The sequence below is a fragment of the Mandrillus leucophaeus genome, unplaced genomic scaffold (genome assembly GCF_000951045.1).
Source record: "Mandrillus leucophaeus isolate KB7577 unplaced genomic scaffold, Mleu.le_1.0 Scaffold40, whole genome shotgun sequence".
Classification (NCBI taxonomy): domain Eukaryota; kingdom Metazoa; phylum Chordata; class Mammalia; order Primates; family Cercopithecidae; genus Mandrillus; species Mandrillus leucophaeus.
The window spans coordinates 8,727,618-8,747,472 of NW_012104254.1; the positions used below are offsets into that span (position 1 = coordinate 8,727,618).

A 19,855-nucleotide genomic window follows, 5' to 3' on the forward strand; every position below is an offset into this window, starting at 1 on the left:
AAAAATCCCAGATACTGACGACCCCAAAGGCTGACAAGGATGCAGAGCAACAGGAACTCTCATTCATTGCTGAAGGATATGCAAAATGGTACAGCCAGTTTGGAAGACTGTTTGGCAGTTTCTTGCAAAGCTAAACATACTCTTACTACACAATCCAGTAATCATGCTCCCAGGTATTAACTTAAATGAATTAAAAAGTTATATCCACACCAAAACCTGAACACAAATGTTTATGGTGGGTTCACTCATAATTGTCCAAACAACCAAGATATCAAGCTATCAAGCCATCACAAGACATGGCGGTTTGGTTTTTTTTTTTTTTCTAGACAAAGTCTTGATCTGTTGTCCAGGCTGGAGTGCAGTGGCGTGATCTCGGCTCACTACAACCTCTGCCTCCCAGGTTCAAGTGATTCTCCTGCCTCAGCTCCTAAGTAGCTGGAATTACAGGCATGTGCTACCATGCACACCCAGCTAGTTGTTGTATTTTTAGTAGAGACAGTGTTTCGTCATGTTGGTCAGGCTGGTCTCGAACTCCTGACCTCAAGTGATCCACCTGCCTTGGTCTCCCAAAGTGCTAGGGTTACAAGTATGAGCCACCATACCCGGCTGACATGGAGGAATCTTAAATGCATATTATTATTATTTTAGAGATAGGATCTTGCTCTGCTGCCTAAGCTGGAGTGCAGTGGTGTCATCATAGCTCACTGCACCCTTGACCTCCTGGGCTCAAGTGATCTTTCCACCTCAGCCTCCCATGTAGCTAGGAATATAGACAGGCACCACATCACTTGGCTAATTTTTAAATTTTTTGTAGAGACAGGGTCTTGTTGTGTTAGTCCAGGCTGGTCTTGAACTCTTGGCTTCAGACAATCCTCCCACCTCAGCCTCCCAAAGTGCTGGGATTACAGGTGTAAACCACCATACCTGGCCTCTTAAGTGCATATTGCTAAAGTGAAAGAAGTCAATCAGAAATGGCTATATACTATATTATTCCAACTATATGACATTCTGAAAAAGGCAAAACTACAGAGGCACTAAAATAAATAAGTAAATAAACTGGTTGCCAAGGGCTTGTGGGGAGGGAGGAATAAAGAAGTAGAGATGGGATTTTTAGGTCAGTGAAATTATTCTGTATGATCCTGTCATGATGAATACAGGTCATTATGCATTTGTCAAAGCTCACATAATATACAGCACAAAGAGTGAACTCTAATGTAATAATAGTGTATCAATATGGGCTTATCAATTGTAATAAGTGAACCATGCTAATACAAGATGTCAATTATAGAGGAAACAGGGAGAAAAGGAGAGGGAAAAGGGTATGTAAGAATTTTGTACTTTCAGCTCAATATTTCTGTAAGCCAAAAATTACTCAAATAAATAGTCTATTAAATTTTTAAAACTCAAAAAAAGTATTAGTCTCAATCTTAGAAAACAAACAAACATAAAACAAAGAAAAATCATTACACCCCTAGCATTAAACAATTGTATGTTTGATTTGAAAGTTGAAAGAATCCTTTAAAATGAAATAAACTAGACAGCTGTGGTTAACAGGGCAGTCTAGAGAGTGTGTGTTGTTTCAATTACATCAAATAAGAAAGGAATTTAAAAATAAATTTTCTCTAGGCACATTTTACAGCCATGCCATCAACATCCAATCTGGGAAGTCAAATGCCCTAACTTGGCTCACACACCACCCGCCTTGTGTTGTTTGGCATCTGCAGTCCTGATGTCCCGGGCCAATGCCAAACCCTAACTTGGCATTGGCAAAAAGTGCATCATGACCTAACGAACTCAGGAAAGCACCGGAAAAGTTTAGCAAGAACTTTTCACAGATACGTTGTAGCAACAATCTAAGAAGAAATGATGTCAAAAACTGTTCAATTCTGTAATGTGCTTTAACGAGTTGCAGGAATGAGAACAGGCTGTGAAAAGTTTTTTCTGAGGTATGCGGCCTCAGGCATGGTGGCCTGGCACTTGACCTCCATGGCTTGTATCTGCTACTCTCACAGCTGTGGCCACTTTCCCCTCCAGCCTCCTCTAGACTCCTCTAGCCTCAGTTCCTCCAATAGAGTCGGAATCTTGCTATTGATTGAGCTGGCTGAGGGTGGAGAAAAGCACTGACCTTTGTGGAGTACATCCCTTGTTCTTCCTTATCATCCTGATTCTCAAATTTCAAGGGAAATGGGGCACTATGCTCAATCTTGGTAGGTATCTACAGAGTTCCATCAGAGAGCCCCAGTTTTGAACAGAGTCCTCAGTTGAGGTAAACTACTAGGACTATAATTGATGTCCAAAGCACCCTGTTCCTATTATTCAAAATTACAAAATAAAGCAAACAAAAACAAGGAAACCAAAAACCCAGATCTAGTAAAAATGAGAAAAGTCTCTGTATTTGTCCGTTCTCACATTGCTATCAAGAACTACCGAGACTAGGTAGTTTATAAAGAAAAGAGGTGTAACTGACTTACAGTTTCACAGTCGGTACAGGAAGCGTGATTGGGGAGGCCTCAGAAAACTTACAGTCATGGCAGAAGGTAAACAGCAAGCAAGCACATTTTCACATGGCAGCAGGAAAGAGGGAAGGGGGAAGTGCTACATACTTTTAAACAGTCAGATATTTTGAGAACTCACTCACTATCATGAGAAAAGCAAGGGGGAAATCCACCCCCATGATCCAATCACCTCCCACCAGGTCTCTCTCCCAACACTGGGGATTACAATTCAACATAAGATTTGAGTGGTGATGCAGAGCTAGACCATATTATTCTGCCCCAACCCCTCCCAAATCTCATGCCCTTCTCACATTTCAAAACCAATCATGCCTTCCCTAGAGTCCCCCAAAGTCTTAACTCATTCTAGTATTAACCCAAAAGTCCAAGTCCAAAGTCTCATCTGAGGCAAGGCAAGTCCCTTCCACCCATAAGCCTGTAAAACCAAAAACAAGTTAGTTACTTCCAAGATACAATGTGGGTACAGGCATTGGGTAAATTCTCCCATTCCAAAAGGGAGAAATTGGACAAAAGAAAGGGGCCATAGGCCCCATGCAAGTCTGAAACCCAGTAGGGTAGTCATTAAATCTTAAAGGTCCAAAATAATATCCTTTGACTCCATGTCTCATATCCAGGCCACACTGATGCAAGGGCCACACACATATCCGGGCTCCCAAGGCCTTGGGCAGCTCGGTGTTTTGGTTCTGCAAGTTTGGCTCCTTTTACAGCCTGGCATTGAGTGCCTGCAGCTTTTCTAGGCACACAGTGCAAGCTGTTGGTAGATCCACCATTTGGGGTCTGGATGTCAGCAGTCCTTTTCTCAAAGATCCACTAGGCAGTACTCCAGTGGGGACTCTGTGTGTGGGGGCTCCAATCCTAGATTTCTCCTCTGCACTGCCCTATTAGAGGTTCTCCATGAGGCTCTGCAACTGCAGCAGACTTCTGCTTGGACATCCAGGTGTTTCCATACATCCTCTGAAATCTAGGCAGAGGCTTCTAAGTCTCAACTCTTGTTTTTGTGCACCTACAGGCCCAACACCATGTGGAAGCCACCAAGGCTTGGGACTTGAAGCAATGGCTTGAGTTGTACCTTGGCCCCTTTTAGCCACAGCTGAAGCTGGAATGGCTGGGATGCAGGGCACCATGTCCTGAGGCTGCACAGAGCAGTGGGACCCTGGGCTCAGCCCAGGAAACCATTTTTCCCTCCTAAGCCTGCAGGCCTATGATGGGAGGGGCTGCCACGAAGGTCTCTGAAATGCCCTGGAGGCATTTTTTCCATTGTTTTGGCTATCAACATTCAGCTCCTCTTTACTCATGCAAATTTCTGCAGCCTTGAATTCTTCCACAGAAAATGTGTTTTTCTTTACAACCATATGATTGGGCTGCAATTTTTCCAAACTTTTATGCTCTGCTTCCCTTTTAAATAAACGTTCTAGTTTCAGGTCATTTCTTTGTTTATGTAAATGATTGTAGACTTTTGGAAGCAGCCAGGACTCCTCTTGAATGCTTTACTGCTTAGAAATTTCTTCTACCAGATATCCTAAATCATCTCTCTCAAGTTCAAAGTTCCACAGGTCTCCAGAGACACAATGCCACCAGTCTCTTTGATAAGTATAGCAAGAGTGACCTTTACTGCAGTTCCCAGTAAGTTTCTCATCTCCATCTGAAGCCACCTCACCCTGGACTTCACTGTCCATATCACTATCAGCATTTTGGTCACAACCCTTCAACAAGTCTCTAGGAAGTTCTAAACTTTGCTTCATCTTTCTGTCTTCTGATCCCTCCAAACTGTTCCTACCTCTGCCCATTACCCAGTTCCAATGTTGCTTCTACATTTTCAGTTATCTTATAGTAATACCTTTATAGCAATACCCCACTCCTGGTACCAATTTTCTGTATTAGTCCATTCTCACGCTGCTATAAAAAACTACCTGAAACTGGCTGGGCATGGTGGCTTATACCTGTAATCCCAACACTTTGGGAGGCCAAGGCAAGCAGATCACGAGGTCAGGAGTTCAAGACCAGCTTGGCCAACATGGTGAAACCCCATCTCTACTAAAAATACAAAAATTAGCCAGGCGTGGTGGCATGTGCCTGTAATCCCAGCTACTTGGGAGGCTGAGGCAGGAGAATCACTTGAACCCAGGAGGCAGAGGTTGCAGTGAGCCGAGATCACGCCACTGCACTCCAGCCTGGCAACAGAGTGAGACTCCACCTCAAAAACAAACAAACGAACAAACAAACTACCTGAGACTGTGAGATTGGGTAACTTATAAAGGAAAGAGGTTTAATGGGCTCACAGTTCCACAGGGTATACAGGAGGCATAACTGGAGAGGCTTAAGGAACCTTTAAAATCATGGCAGAAGGGAGAAGGGGAAGAAAGCACATCTTCACATGGCAGCAGGAAAGAGAAGGGGTAAGTGCTACACACTTTTAAACAACCAGATATCACAAGAACTCATTCATGATCATGAGAACAGCAAGGGGGATATCCCCCCCACAATTATCCAATCACCTCCCACCAGGTCCCTCCCCCAACACTGAGGATTACAATTCAATATGAGATTTGGGTGGGGACACAAAGCTAAACCATTTCAGTCTCTTAAGCAAAACAGAGAAAGTGTATGATTAATATAAATGAAGCTAAATTAGAAATTGGATTGGGGATTAAGACAACTATAATCTGTCTTCTGTCTCCTTCCATCCCTTTGTCCTCATGCCCACAAGCCTCAAACTGTACACTTCCTTATGTTGGCCTTGCCTAGATTTTTTTTGTTTTTTTTTCAAAAAGTCAGGGAACAAACATTATGGCAATGACATATATATTAGAAATATGTAAGAACGAATCATATGAAGCCAGGAGGTGGAGGCTGCAGTGAGCCGAGACCACACCACTGCACTCCAGCCTAGGTGGCAGAGTAAGACTCCATCTAAAAATAAATAAATAGAATTAAATACATAAAATTATATATATATATGAGAAATATTTCATATATATATGCAAAATGTTTCATATATATATGAAAACATTCAGATCTGGTGGGGCTTAGAGTAATTTTGCCATGTGGGAGAATGAATATACTACAGCCAGGCTAGCAGAAGTAGTATAGTTTATAATCTGGAAATAACCTTTAAAAGCAACAATTTCTGGCTGAGTGTGGTGGCTCATGCCTGTAATCCCAGCACTCTGGGAGGCTGAGGTGGGTGGATCACTTGAGTCCAGGAGTTCAACACCAGGCTGGGCAGCATAGTGAAATTCTGTCTCTACAAAAAATACAAAAATTAGCCAAGTGTGGTGGCTCAGGCCTGTAATCCCAGTTATTCAGGAAGCTGAAGCATGAGAAAAGCTTGAACCCAGGAGGCAGAGGTTGCAGTGAGACGAGGTTGTGCCACTGCACTCCAGTCTGAGCAACAGAACAAGACTCTGTCTCACAAAAACAAACAAACAATAAAGGCAGTAATTCCTAATAATTTTAGAAAATGAAACACTTTATAGATTGTTTAGAAGTCGGGAACACTCCCACCCTCTTCCTGCACAGCAAAGCTAAAAGTAAATGTAACTTTGTTTTTGACAACTTCCCGATAATTTAATGACATCACTTGAGATCCATGAGGACACTCAACATGTCACCAGACTAGCTTTGGAAAACAACAGCTGCAAAGACCAAGATATTATAATCGTACTAGTCTCTTAAGTGTCTTATTTCATTTCCTGGCCCTGTGGTTGACATATAGTAGGTGTTCAATAAATGTTTGTTGAATGAATGAGGAGAAAGCCACATATATAAAGTCCACTTTCTCGGATTCAATATTGTGTCACAGAGATAGGGAATGTCCAGAGCAGTGGTTTTCAAAGGGAAGTCCCCAGACCAGCAGCATCTCATCCTCTGGAAACCTGATAACACTACGAATCCCCCTCTCCATCCCACACAGAATTGGAAACTATGCAATGGGTTCATCAGTCTGTCTTAACCAGCATTCTGGGTGATTCTGGAGAGCCCAGTGAAGTTTGAGAGCAATCTGTCTAAAAAGATCCCTTAATATGAGGTGTTTTCTAACCTCACATGCTAGCAATAACAATTCTATACCTGTAATTCCTTTGCCATTTCACTGAGAAAAGTCCTCAGATAAGACTTTACCAAGTCTTACTGATGAGAGTTTAAGGTGAATTCAATGGCATCCAGACAAGAAGAAAAGATGTTTTTAGCCTAAGGGAGCCAAAATGAGCAGGGATTCAGAACCTCAGAGACTACCCATAAATGAATACAGTCTTGTGTGTGACATTCAGTCACACATTTGGATAAGGGACAGAGAGGCCCAGTAGCCTTGCCTTTGTTCAGTGTCTGATTTCCACGTGCCTTCCTGAGGGAGATAATGTGGCCCTTGAGACTCTGTTGTAGGAACATGCTCTCCCTGTCAAATGGGAGACATCTTAGCCCTTTATGATCACAGCATTGCTGTCTGGCGAGCTGCTTGCACTCCCTTCCAAACACAGGCGGCCCGTGTGAAGTGATTCTGTTGCATGGATCTGAGGTATTGTCTTGCCTGTTATAGTGATCTTGCCCCAAACAAGCTCAATTTCGTGTATCATTACAGGGTGACCAACTCATCTGTTTGCCTGGGACTGTCCTGGTATAAGCACTGAAAATCCCACATTTCTGTCACAGGAAAGTTGAGATGTTTGGTCACTTTAAGGATTAACGTTTTTAAGAATAAAATACAGCCTGAGTTTGCTTTCTGACAGCTGAATTGCTGCCAAAACCAATAAAATTTAGTAATGAGAGCAACTGGAAAGGTAAAGGAAAATAATGAAGTAGATGGCATTAAAGAAGCTGCTAAGTGAAAGAAAATGGTGTGATCTGCTCAGGAGCTGTGGCTAGACAGGCCATGAAAGATCTGAAATCAATCACTAATGCCCGATGCCAGGTTCCATATGCTGTCTGGTGGCTCTACCACATCCCAACAGTGTGTTTTGCCAACTATGACCCCCCCCCAGGAGGCCAGTAGAATACTGCTTGCTACTTTTGACCTTCAAAAAGAAATATGATTAAGGTATACTCACTGTAGATGGGAAGAAAACCCAGGACAGAGGTAACTCTTAGGTGAGGTATAATAGAAAACCCAAGGGCAGGTAGTGAGGGTTCTTTAACAAGCACAGGTCACAAGGTTAAACTAAAGCTTGTGTACTTTACATTAAGAAAATATAAGTAAAGGGCCCGGCATGGTACCTAATATAGGTACTAATGTACTACATACATTAGAGTTCCTGTTCTTTTATTCATAGGGGATTTTCTCAGATCTCCCTCTCAAACCCACTTCTTTTACTGCCTTAAAAAAATGCTTCAAACCTGTTTTTTAGACCATAGCAAAGATGAAAAAGGAAGAAGGAGAAGAAAAGTATGTTACAAAAAGTCAGCTCATTAACAACAGCAAGAAACATCAGCTTTGTGTTGAGAGAGGAGAAATTAAACAGAGAATCTGGCACATTAACTAAAAATCATAATGGTCAAGGGTCATTTACTGCAAGGGTAGGTGGCCCTATTTCACAACAGTCTCTGAGGATTGCTCTGCATTACAGCCCAATGTGATAACTGCTGTTAATAATCATGCCCCTAGATACAAAGAATAAGGAGAATTGTGTTTGTGCACTCAATATGAAAGGTAATTTTAGGTTTGAGAGAGTTTCAGCTGTATGGAAAATGTACTTAGACGATTTCATTTCTTGATGATGTCTAGTTGGTTCTCAACTCCAAAGCTGGAGTTATTGTTAAAATCATAACCCAGATCATGCCACTCTCCCACTCACTGGCCTCCCATTTCACTGAGATTAAACCCTCACTACTCACAAAGTGAACCTCAGACCGACAATATCAGAACCCCCCGCAAGCTCATTAGTGCTGCAGAATCTCAGAGCCACTCAGACCTGCTGAATGAGAATCCTCATGGTATCTAGATCCCTAGGATGTTTGTTAGGACATTAAACAGTACGAACCTGCACTATCTGGCTCCTCATTTCCTATGACTCTACTTTTTGGTCTCTCAGCTCCAATACAGGGACTTCTACTCTTCATATCCATTCACGTTCTTTCCTCCAGGCCTTTATCGTGGTCTTCTGCCAGGAACGCTCTTCTCTTATTTACATGGTGAACTGGCTCACCACCCTCAAGCCTCTACTCAAACCTCACATTCTTAATGAAGCCACACTGTTTAAAAATACAACCATCCAGGCCGGGGGCGCGGTGGCTCACGCCTGTAATCCCAGCACTTTGGGAGGCCGAGGTGGGCGGATCATGAGGTCAGGAGATCGAGACCATCCTGGGTAACATAGTGAAATCCTGTCTCTACTAAGAAAAAAAAAAAAATACAAAAGTTAGCTGGGCGTGGTAGCGCATGCCTGTAATCCCAGCTACTCAGGAGGCTGAGACAGGAGAATGGCGTGAAGCTGGGAGGCGGAGGTTGCAGTGAGCTGAGATCATGTCACTGCACCCCAGCCTGGTGACTAAGCTAGACTCCATCTCAAATAAAAACAAACAAACATATATATACACACACACACACACACACACACACACATATATATACATACAACCACCCAAACTCACCCTCTACACTTGGGCTACTCCTTATCACCCTTGCAGTTGTATTTTCTCCCCGTAACTCTTCACCTCTCTAACATCCCACATAATTGACTTATTCGTCTGCTTATTGTTTATTGTCTGTCTCCCTCTGCTACAGTGTAGCATCATGTGGACAGGGTTTTGATATTGACACAACATCCAAGTCCATGATTATTTTCTTCGTAATTCATTTTTATTGTATTCCACAAAATTATCAGACTGTGGTAAAATGGAAAACAACCAACCAAAAATTAGTCTTTTATAAAAGTTTTGAGAAATACTTGTCAGTTCCTGGCACATAGAGTTAATAATTATTTTTTGAATAAATAAATAAATAAATAACTAGAAGAACGAATGCCTGAAGTATAACCATTTACACAGTAAAACCAGATAAGGTCTGTATACATTGTTGTCAGTCCTATTAAATAATTTCACTGCTTGGATTAGTGACCAAGTGACTAGAATTATGCACTTCCCGGGTATATTGTGCTTTTCTCTTAATGTGAGCAATGAGTCGGCCCACATGGGCCAGTTAGGGACACTTGTTATACTCTGAAGACATTTAAGGCCCATATTTACAGACTTCTTTGCATGGCTGCTCTAAGCTGAGCTTGAGATGGAGTAACTTTAGATTTATTCCCCCCCTCTCATTCTCACCTCACCGACCCCTTCTTAGAATAATGAAGTTAGGCCTCACTGCAAGTTAGAAGGCAAACCTTCTGGATATTAGTGTTTTTTTAAACTGAAAAGGTCACAATATTCTCATTCAACCTTTCACAAAAACATGGGTTAAAATAATGGGTCATTTAAAGCACAGAATTAAACACAAAGGTATAATTTGCTAAAAATGTTGCTTAAATAATATATTCTTGTTTCTACAACTGATAATATAAATGAAACAGAAAAAAAATTTTGTTCTTCATCTTGGTTGTTTTCTAAGATCAAGGGGAATTCGATTTACATATGTTTTCTCATGTCTTCATGTCTAAACTTTCTTTGCTTCTCCTGCCCAAAACAGCAACAGTAACAATAGTAACAAAATGAAATAGCTTGGATTATTTTAATTTCTTCCACTAGTACACTATATTTATTTGGAGGTTGTCTCAGAAACATTTACTTTGTTCTAGGATTGTTAGAAATACATTGTAAAACTCTTCTCTGATTCCTTACTTAGGTAAAGTTTCATTTCATTCTTGCTTCCATTATGTTTCATCACCACTTTGGATGCTCAAGAATTCAATTCGAGACCTAGGCTAGGTTGTGAGGAGAGAACTCATAAATGGGAAGACATGATTCTAGAGAGTTTTAAATCTAGTAGATGCATTAAAGTAACTATAAAACAAAGCAGGATGTGATAAGTATTATAAGAAAGAGTAAAAGAGTAGGGAGCCATTGTGGACCTTGAAGAATGGAGAGGATTTTGAAAAGTAAATGAGGAAGAAGGATATGTGGAGTAGAAGAGGCAGCATGAACAGTCACAGAGGAGGGAAAGAACATACCAGGCATGTTCCGAGAAAACAGAATAGTTTGGAGATTCTGAAGCACAGAATGAAAAAGAGAGAGCAGTAGAAGTTAGAGCTAGAAAAGAAGATTAGGACTAGAACAGAGAAAGCCTTGAAGGTCATGCTGGGATACTAGGGAGTCACTGAAAAGTGTGGAGGGAGAGAAGGTCACGATTAGGATTTTGCTTTAGAAATCTTAGGTTTCTGTTGGCATAAGATAAACTAAAGGAGAATGGAGGCAGGAAGACTACTTAGGATGCTGTTTATAAGAGTGTAAGGGGCAATAATGTTGATGGTGGCAGACCCAATAGAAAATCATTTAGACTGAAAGGGAGAGACAACTCTAGAAAGAACGTGCATATAAGCCATTTATAGCAAATCAGATGTGTTACTTATTAATACATTTGACTTTTTAAGACACTTTCCTAAAGAATGGGAAAGATTATTGTAATCCAACAAGTCTCTTTTCTTTTTAATAAATTCAAAATGTAATGTATTTTTAGTTCCCCAAACTATCACACCAAAACTTAATGTCTTACCAAAAGAACTTTATTTCTCTACCTAGTATTCATGTTCATAAACTCTGTATTTATATAATATCAATAACAATAATTACCATAACAGCATCTGACATTTACTAAACCCTTACTATGAGCCAGACACTATGCTATGCCCTTTACTTACACTAGCTCATTTAATCCTAAGTGAAACCTCTCAGATATGCATTACTATTTCCCTCACTTTACATGAATAGGTACTAAGGTAAGGAGTTGCTACATAGCTTGCTTAACACAGGAGACCCAGCCAGGCACGGTGGCTCACACCTGTAATCTCAGCACTTTGGGAGGCTGAGGTGGGTGGATCACAAGGTCAGGAGATCGAGACCATCCTGGCTAACACGGTGAAACCCCGTCTCTACTAAAAATATAAAAAATTAGCCGGGCATAGTGGCGGGCGCCTGTAGTCCCAGCTACTCGGGAGGCTGAGGCAGAATGGTGTGAACCTGGGAGGCGGAGCTTGCACTGAGCAGAGATTGCGCTACTGCACTCCAGCCTGGGCGACAGAGCCAGACTCCATCTCAAAAAAAAAAGAGAAATACACACACACACACACACACACACACACACACACACACGAGACCAGAGATTTGAATCCAGGCAGGTCTGATGCCAGAACCTGCCAGTATGGTTTAGCTATTCAACCATACTTAAAATTTTTCTTTTTAGGAATTACATCTATTTAAAAATAGAATACCAAGAGAGAACAAAAACTAGATAGGACAAATGGAAAATAAATAGCAAGATGATAGATTTAAACCAAAACATATCAATAATCACATTAAATATAAATGCTCTAAACACTCCAATTAAAATATAGAGACTATCTGTTTGGATAGAGAAAAGCACCAACCAAACTCTTGCATAATGAATTTTGCTCCATTATACTGTTTTTCCCCTAAATTCTCTCCTCTTTTTTTGTACTACTTTTACCCCCACTTCATTGTGACTTTATTCCTGAATACTGTCTGGCTATGAAGAAAATATTTCCTTTGTCAGGTTTATCATTTACTATACGTCCATTTAAAAGGTTCTGCTATAATGGACTCATCCTCTTGTCTCTCTCCAAGAGTTTAAGATCCATACAGACTGACTGAAGTCATAACACATTTATTATGCATTTCCCACTTCATACTGTGCTACTTTGTCACTGATAAACAAGCTAAGAAGAAAACTGAAGAGATCTGAGAAATTACTTTATATTTCAGAAAAACAGATGAGGTTGACATTAAGTGTAACATCAGGAGCATTTCTTTTCTTGGAAAGGTTCACGTAGTCCTTAATATCTTCTAGCTTGTAAATATTTCTTACAATTATGTTTCTATTTTATCTTTCAGAAGCACTGGTTATAGCTGCATGCAAACCTGAAACTGACTTTTACTATATTCTGTAGCAAGAAATTTAGAAAATGAGCCAGAAACAGTTGTTTCCCAAAGGCATGTCTGTCTTCTTGCTCAAAGAATGGCCATGTTGCCAAAAGGGCAGAACTACTTTCTAAATCCATATTCTTTATCAACTCCTAGATTTCGACCCTGCATGATCTGCTCCACTAAAAGCTGGTCAGCTGTTTATCTTCCCTTTAATAAAATGAAATTTTAGAACAGTTTCCTAGTTTAAGGTTAAGTAAATGGAAAAGCATGGACTTTGATGTTCATCATCTTAAATGACATGGGTACATGGTAAAACTACCTTTAATACAAGTTTTACATCCAGCATGTATGGCTTCCCAAAAGTTTTTGCCAACATTTGGTCATATTACTATCTAATTGAGTCCTGCCCAAAGTACGCAAACAAGCAAATGGTAGAAGCAGCATGCAATTCAAAATGTTCTTCTTACCAGGTTTTTGAGGGGCTCCCCAGAGACTCAGTCCTTGGTGATCTGGAGCAGGATGGCATATCCGAGAAGACAGCAAATCAGTCCCAGAAATCGAGTGCTTCAGAAAAACCCAGTAAGAGAAATATTATTATTATCCTCTGATGAAACAGCCTTAAGGACATGGCTTCTATTTAACGAAGGGGCACTTAACTCTGACTAAAAGCAAGAGGCTACGTATATTGGAGTCATTTGTAAGTTGCTCCCGTCTTGCATAGAATTGAATGGAGGTCCTCTCCTTGGGGCAATTAGAAGCCAAGTCTCAACATCTTTTGCTTCATTCATTTATTTCTTCTTCAGAACGAGTCAACCTAGCTTCCTGTTAAATTAATTATAGTCCAGAATATAAAACAGCTATGTGCTGATTTTCACCTATACTTATTTTTTATCTCTAAGAAAGAAAAAAGAAAACCTATAGGAAGGTATTAATCTGCTTAACATTTCTAAGTACATCATCCAAAGGATTTTGTTTTTTTAATCTTACATATGCTCAGCAGAGTTACTGGCAAAAACTGTACATTTTCTTCATTTCATCCTTTCAACATCAAATAGTAGGCAGCAAAAATTGGATCAGACTTCAAAGCCTGCTGTGGGCTCCAAGTCACAGAGAGACGCCTCCATTTCACATATTGAATTCGAGCAGGATATCAAAGTGCTACCAAAGAACCTCGGGTCCTTACTCAAAAAGAGGCTCTAACATCTGTAGAGAGTGGAGTGCACAGACAAATCACCTCAGGGAGCAGCTAACATTTATTCTCAGCAGCAAATTTCCAGGCTTTTGATTCTCTCTCCACTGTACCTCCCTGTCTCTCTACTGAACCAAAGTTCTTTAGCAAGCTGGGCTTTTGTCTCAAAGACTTCAAAATATCACTAACAGTTTCAAATTTAGATGGCCCAACCAAGCAGTCACAGACAAGCTTCATGCCTATGAACTTGGATGAGACTGAAGGAATGACACACAGTTACTTTGGAATCACAATATTCAGCTACCTTGTTTGCCTGTCCTGTGAAGATATCGCACCCTTTTGGAGAACTCCGGGCTTGTGAATGCCTGAAAAGATAACAATAATAATAATTTCAAAAGACTTGAAAATAATAATAGCAAAACTTAAAGAGGATTGTGTCAAAGATGTATCAAAACATACTCTTTATGCTTCCATGGTTTCCCATTTCAGTCCTGGGTTAAAAGGACATGGTCACCTTAAGAAAATGAATCCTACTAGGTGTTGCTCCTACATGTTACACACATCCACAGTCTGCCTGAATTCCTAAGATCCAAGGAACTGCTCCTTTTAAAGTTGTGTGATTGGCTTTGGTTTAGTGAGCTCTAATGGGCTTCCTCAACCTTTACCAAGGAGCCAACTAAATGGATGCTAAGGCTACACTTCCTGCACAGCACATGAATCACATTCATGGCTACAGAATTTAAAATGGATTCTGTAATCAAGTAAGTTTGGGGAATGTTAGGTTGGGCATAGTTTAAAAGGTTTCCTTACTGCAGGAATAATCTTTTAAAATTACAATATACATTTATGGATCTCTATAGTAAAGATCCAGGGGGGATGCAGGGTGTCCAAAAGTAATTTGACCAAGAAGCTTAAAGTGATAACCTATTAACATCTAGTAAAATTGTAATCCTTCATGGAACAAAGTTTGGAAAAATCAATTGGTCTGGGTCCTCAATTTTTTATAATCAGAACATGTTGTATAAGAGTGTGCTTATAACACACAGATAAAACAGGAGCCACTCATAATGCCTTTCAGACGGAACCAGCAGATCGAAAGCACTGAGTAAAGAAGGGAAATCTGTGTTCTGACCCCTGCCTCACACACATGTACACATGTGACATGCATGACACAACAAACATGTGACTTTGGGTAAGTTTCTATAGTATTCCTGGTCCTAGTTTTCCTCATCTATAAAATGAGGAGATTGAGATAAATTATTCCTAAGGTCTCTAACAATTTTTTATTATTAATCTTATTCTTTACTTAAGTTGACAAATTCATTTCCATATATTTATTTGTGGATGTTACCTTCAAAATATATATTATAAGCAATATTCCCATTTAAAAATTACCACATCAGTACCTGGAAGGAGGGGACTATAATTCTATATTTATTTGTGTGTATATTTGCTTATCATATGTCTCCCACAATGGAATGTAAGCTACATGAAGTCAGGGACTGGATCTGCTCTAGTTCACGCTCTATGTAAGTACCTACCCAGTGCCTGGTACATAGTAAATGCTCAATAAATATTAACCATTTGAATAAATAAAACAATGATTAGTCAATCCACAAAATGTGGGGTCATGTAGTAAGAATACTCTTACTATTAAAATTAAATTAACTATCATTTATATACTACTTTTTTAAGAAAGCTTCACAACCATTTGGTCTAAGTACTTTAATTGTATATATTATATAGATGAAGAAAGAGGTTCAGAGAGGTTAAGAGATTTTTCCCAGGTATCATGGTAAATACCTGGTAGAACGAAGGCATTTACCCATGTTTGTCTGACTCCAAATCCTCTGCTCTTCCTCTGAACCATAATATATTCTATACCCTTCAGTATCTAAGCATTGGCCCAAAGTACTCACTTCTGTCTGGCCTAGGCAAGTCCCAGTAGCTGTAACACACCTATAGGATGGGTGGATTCTAAGATCCTCTAGGAGAAAGTCTAAGAAAGAGAGTTTAGCTGTTGAATTACTGCCTGGCCTCCAATTTATGCCTTTCCTGACCCCTCAAAAACTGAACCTCTTGACAACTCCTCTAGCTTGTGTGGCTTTTCAGAATCCAAAGTCATTGGTAGACACCTCCCAACTCTCCACAGGGAGTCGGCTTCTCTGATTCCCTCTTCATTCAAGCCTTTGGAAGAATCCAAGGCAGCTCAATGTAATGTTTGTGTGTGTTTAAGAAAAGTCAGCGGCAGAGGTCAGGGAGTAGTGTCTACAGGCAAATAAATTAGAAAATACTAGATTAGCCTACAAGATTAGCCTAGGTTTCTTTCCTGAGAGGCTTTCTGGAAACTTTAGTTTAATCATATGTTCAATGAGACTTCAAGAAAGGAAAAGAATGGGAGACATTTCCTAGACATTATTTTAACAATGGACCCTTCTCCTTTGTAGCATGTTGAGGCACTACTGATTCTTAGAACACATCTTGCTTTTAAGAAAATGGTACAAGTCAGTTTTCTTAAAAAATCTAACTTGCAGCTGGAAACCATCATTCTCAGCAAACTATCGCAAGAACAGAAAACCAAACACCGCATGTTCTCACTCATAGGTGGGAACTGAACAATGAGATCACCTGGACTCGGGAAGGGGAACATCACACACCGGGGCCTATCACGGGGAGGGGGGAGGGGGGAGGGATTGCATTGGGAGTTATACCTGATGTAAATGACGAGTTGATGGGTGCTGACAAGTTGATGGGTGCAGCATGCCAACATGGCACAGGTATACATATGTAACAAACCTGCACGTTATCCACATGTACCCTAGAACTTAAAGTATAATTTAAAAAAAAAAAAACCTCAAAAAAAAAAATCTAACTTCCTCAACTCCTTTCTAGAGGTTTTTTTTTTTTTTTTTTTTTTTTTTTTTTTGCCTCAGGGATATGAGACTGGATACTGCTCTGCAATCCATCATTACCAAAATAAGGAAAAGCACAATAATAAAAAGCCATGACTCAAGCTTACAATCCCAGCTACTGGGGAGGTGGAGGTGGGAGAGCTGCTTGAGCATAGGAGTTCAAGATTAGCCTGGGCTATATAGCAAGACCCTGTCTCTATTTAATTGAATTTTTAAAATATTTTTTAAAAAGAAAGAAAAAAAAAAGCCAATGCTTATTGCATGGATACAGACCACCAGGCACCAAGCAAAGCATGTTACATACTGCTGACAGCAACTTGGATTGGTTCTTTTTGGTTTTTGTTTGTTTGTTTGTTTTTTGAGGTAGAATCACATTCTGTTGCCCAGGTTAGAGTGTAGTAACATGATCATGGCTCATTGCAGCCTCCAACTCCTGGGCTCAAGTGATCCTCCCACCGCAGACTTCAAAGTAGATGGGACTACAGGCATGTGCTACCACCACACCTGGCTAATTTTTTATTATTTGGAGAGATGAGGTCTCACTATGTTGCCCAGGCTGGTCTCGAACCCCTGGCCTCAAGCGATCCTCCTGCCTCTGCTTCCTAAAATAACCTATTTTTACAGATAAAGGAGTTAAGCATCAAGAAGCCAGTGATTCGCTTCAAATCATAACAGGTAAGCAGTATACCATAAGACTATGGTATACTGACTATGGAAAAGGCAATGCCAGAGAGAAATTATCAGGCCAAAATTATCAATTGTTGCTGGGTGTGGTGGCTCACACCTGGCATCCTAGCACTTTGGGAAGTCGAGGCAGGTGGATTGTTTGACTACAGGAGTTGGAGACTAGCCTGGGCAACATGGCGAAACCCTATCTCTACTAAAAATACAAAAAATTAGCTGGGCCATAGTGATGTGCACCTGTAGTCCCAGCTACTCAGGAGGCTGAGGTGGAAGCATCGCCTGAGCCCTGGAGGTCGAGGCTGCACTGAGCCAAGATCACACCACTGCACTCCATCCAGCCTGGGCAGCCGGAGTAAGACTCTATCTCAAACAAACAAACAAAAAAAATTAATTGCTGATAAATCATTAGACAAACAGTTAATAGAGAACAGGACATTCATATGGCGCCAAAGTACCACCATACCAGTGATTTACCACTTTCTTTCATTTCACAAGAGGAGCAATGTACACTGGAGAAATCAGAAGGTCACTATTTTAATGCAGTCTTCAATTTTAACACCACTAATGCCACGACAACATTGTCTTATAATGTGAGGCAACATGACGTATGTGATATCGCCCATGATGTATTTTTTCCTTTTGGTCAAAAACATTTAACTTAAATCGGATTAAGTCCTTGGATCTAACTTACAGTCTACATAAAACACAGGGCATGGGGGACAAGCTGGATGAGACCACAGGAAGCAAGCAGCTAAATACAGAAGGTGAGCTATTTTATGAGATAATCCCATTTTATGGCTCGATCCTCTGGAAAAGTCGGTGTTATGAAAAAAGTGACTACTCTATATCAAAAGAGATTTAGGTGAAATAACGACTCGATGCACTGTAACATTCTAGATTGGATCCTGGCCTGGATAAACATGTGCAAAGGACATTCTTAGAATAATTGGGAAAATTTGACTATGTATTAGTATCAGATGATATTAAGGAATTAATTCATTTATGAAGTGTGATACTGTTTTTTGAATCCCTAGGAAATTTTTTTTAACAAATAACACTGTCCTCGACCTCTGTTGGTAATCTGGGCAGAAGCAGTGAATATGGCTATCAAAGTGTGGTGAATAGAAGGCAGTTGTCCCTCTTTGTATAATTCATCACATATTTCTAGGGCTCCGTTGGCCTCTTGGAAGCATAACTGAAGTCTCAAACAGATTGCCTCCGGGGCTCAACCACTCCACTGAAGTCAGTTCACTGAACTGTGGGTTCTAGGGGAGACGGAAACTCTCAGTCACCGTTGAGAACCCTTCTGCTGGGCATCTGTCCTGAAAAGGCCCCCAGACAAAACTCACATCTAATTCCCTCTCTTAAACCCGCATCCCAGTGTGAGCGGATGAGGGGCAAGGTGAAGGCTGGCTCCTGAGTAGCGGGCTGCTGAGAGTACTCAGCATCTCCCTTCTTCTGCAGCAGAGATCCATGCGGCCAGCTGGCTCGGTCACGCTGTGCTGGTGGCACTAGGTGAAGTCACCGTGGTCCAGGGACTGGGCCTCAGCTTCACAGGCTCCAAAATTCAATTTGTCAGTTCATTGAGGGATGATGATTTTGGGGAGAGCTGAGTTGCAATAACCAACCTCAAAAGAGTCATATTTGAAATGTAGAATATACCAGTGTGATTTTACAATGAACGGTATGATCCAGACTATACTTTTCCTCTCACTGGTTGGCTGATACACTCTGGAGACTAAATTACACGTTAGAATTAAAGCAAAAGAAGCAGGGTGGTCTTTGAGGATGTATCTGATCAGTCAAGCTTGTCTAGTAACTGGCCTTTTTCTATGTTAGGGTTAGAATCAGTACCTTTTTGGTTGGATAGATGTTGAGACACACTGGCTCCCCTCAGATTCTCCATTTTCTAAACTTTACTTAGTTTCTTTGTGTACTTTTTATTAATTTTGATAAAGTTTTCAAGATTATCTTTTATCAATTTTAAGTTAGAATGGCTTGGAGACAAACTGAGAAATCCATTTATTTGTTCACACTTGAAAGCATACTCCAATTTCAAAATAGCAAATTCAACGTTGGTTGATTTTTGTTAGCTTCCCATCGTCTCTAAATTTCGGAGAATTTCTCCTAGTAAATTTGTGTCTCATTTGGTAGCCCCAAAAGAAAGGCTAATCACCATAACCAAGTAATTTGTTTCTACTTTTTTGATAACTTTGAATGAAAACCAAAGAGCTCTTGGCTGGGCGTGGTGACTCAAGCCTATAATCCCAACACTTTGGGAGGCTGAGGCGGGAAGATTCCTTGAATCCAAGAGTTAGAGGGTAGCCTGGGGAAGATGGTGAAACCCTGTCTCTACGAAAAATACAAAAACTAGCCAGACAGGGTGGCATGCCCTTGTAGTCCCAGCTACTCAGGAAGCTGGGGTGGGGTGGGAGGATCATCTGGGCCTGGAAGGTCGAGGCTGCAGTGAGCTGTGATTGTGCCACTGCACTCCAGCTTCCCCACCAAAAAAAAAAAAAAAAAAAAAAAAA

General features: G+C 40.6%; 1 protein-coding gene across 5 annotated transcripts in view; it reads right to left on the reverse strand.

Annotated features, from left to right (window-relative positions):
• Positions 1 to 19,855, reverse strand: part of MYO3B (myosin IIIB) — a 545,921-nt gene that overhangs the window by 110,548 nt on the left and 415,518 nt on the right. For all 5 annotated transcript variants that reach the window (XR_001007340.1, XR_001007338.1, XR_001007339.1 and 2 more), the window contains 2 exons: positions 14,033 to 14,093; positions 13,007 to 13,103 (listed from right to left, as the gene is read on the reverse strand). Coding sequence is in view for 2 of the 5 variants with exons in the window: in XM_011991954.1 (XP_011847344.1) it covers positions 13,007 to 13,103; positions 14,033 to 14,093 (158 nt within the window). In the remaining 3 variants the exon portion in view is untranslated. The remainder of the gene's footprint in view (positions 1 to 13,006; positions 13,104 to 14,032; positions 14,094 to 19,855) is intronic.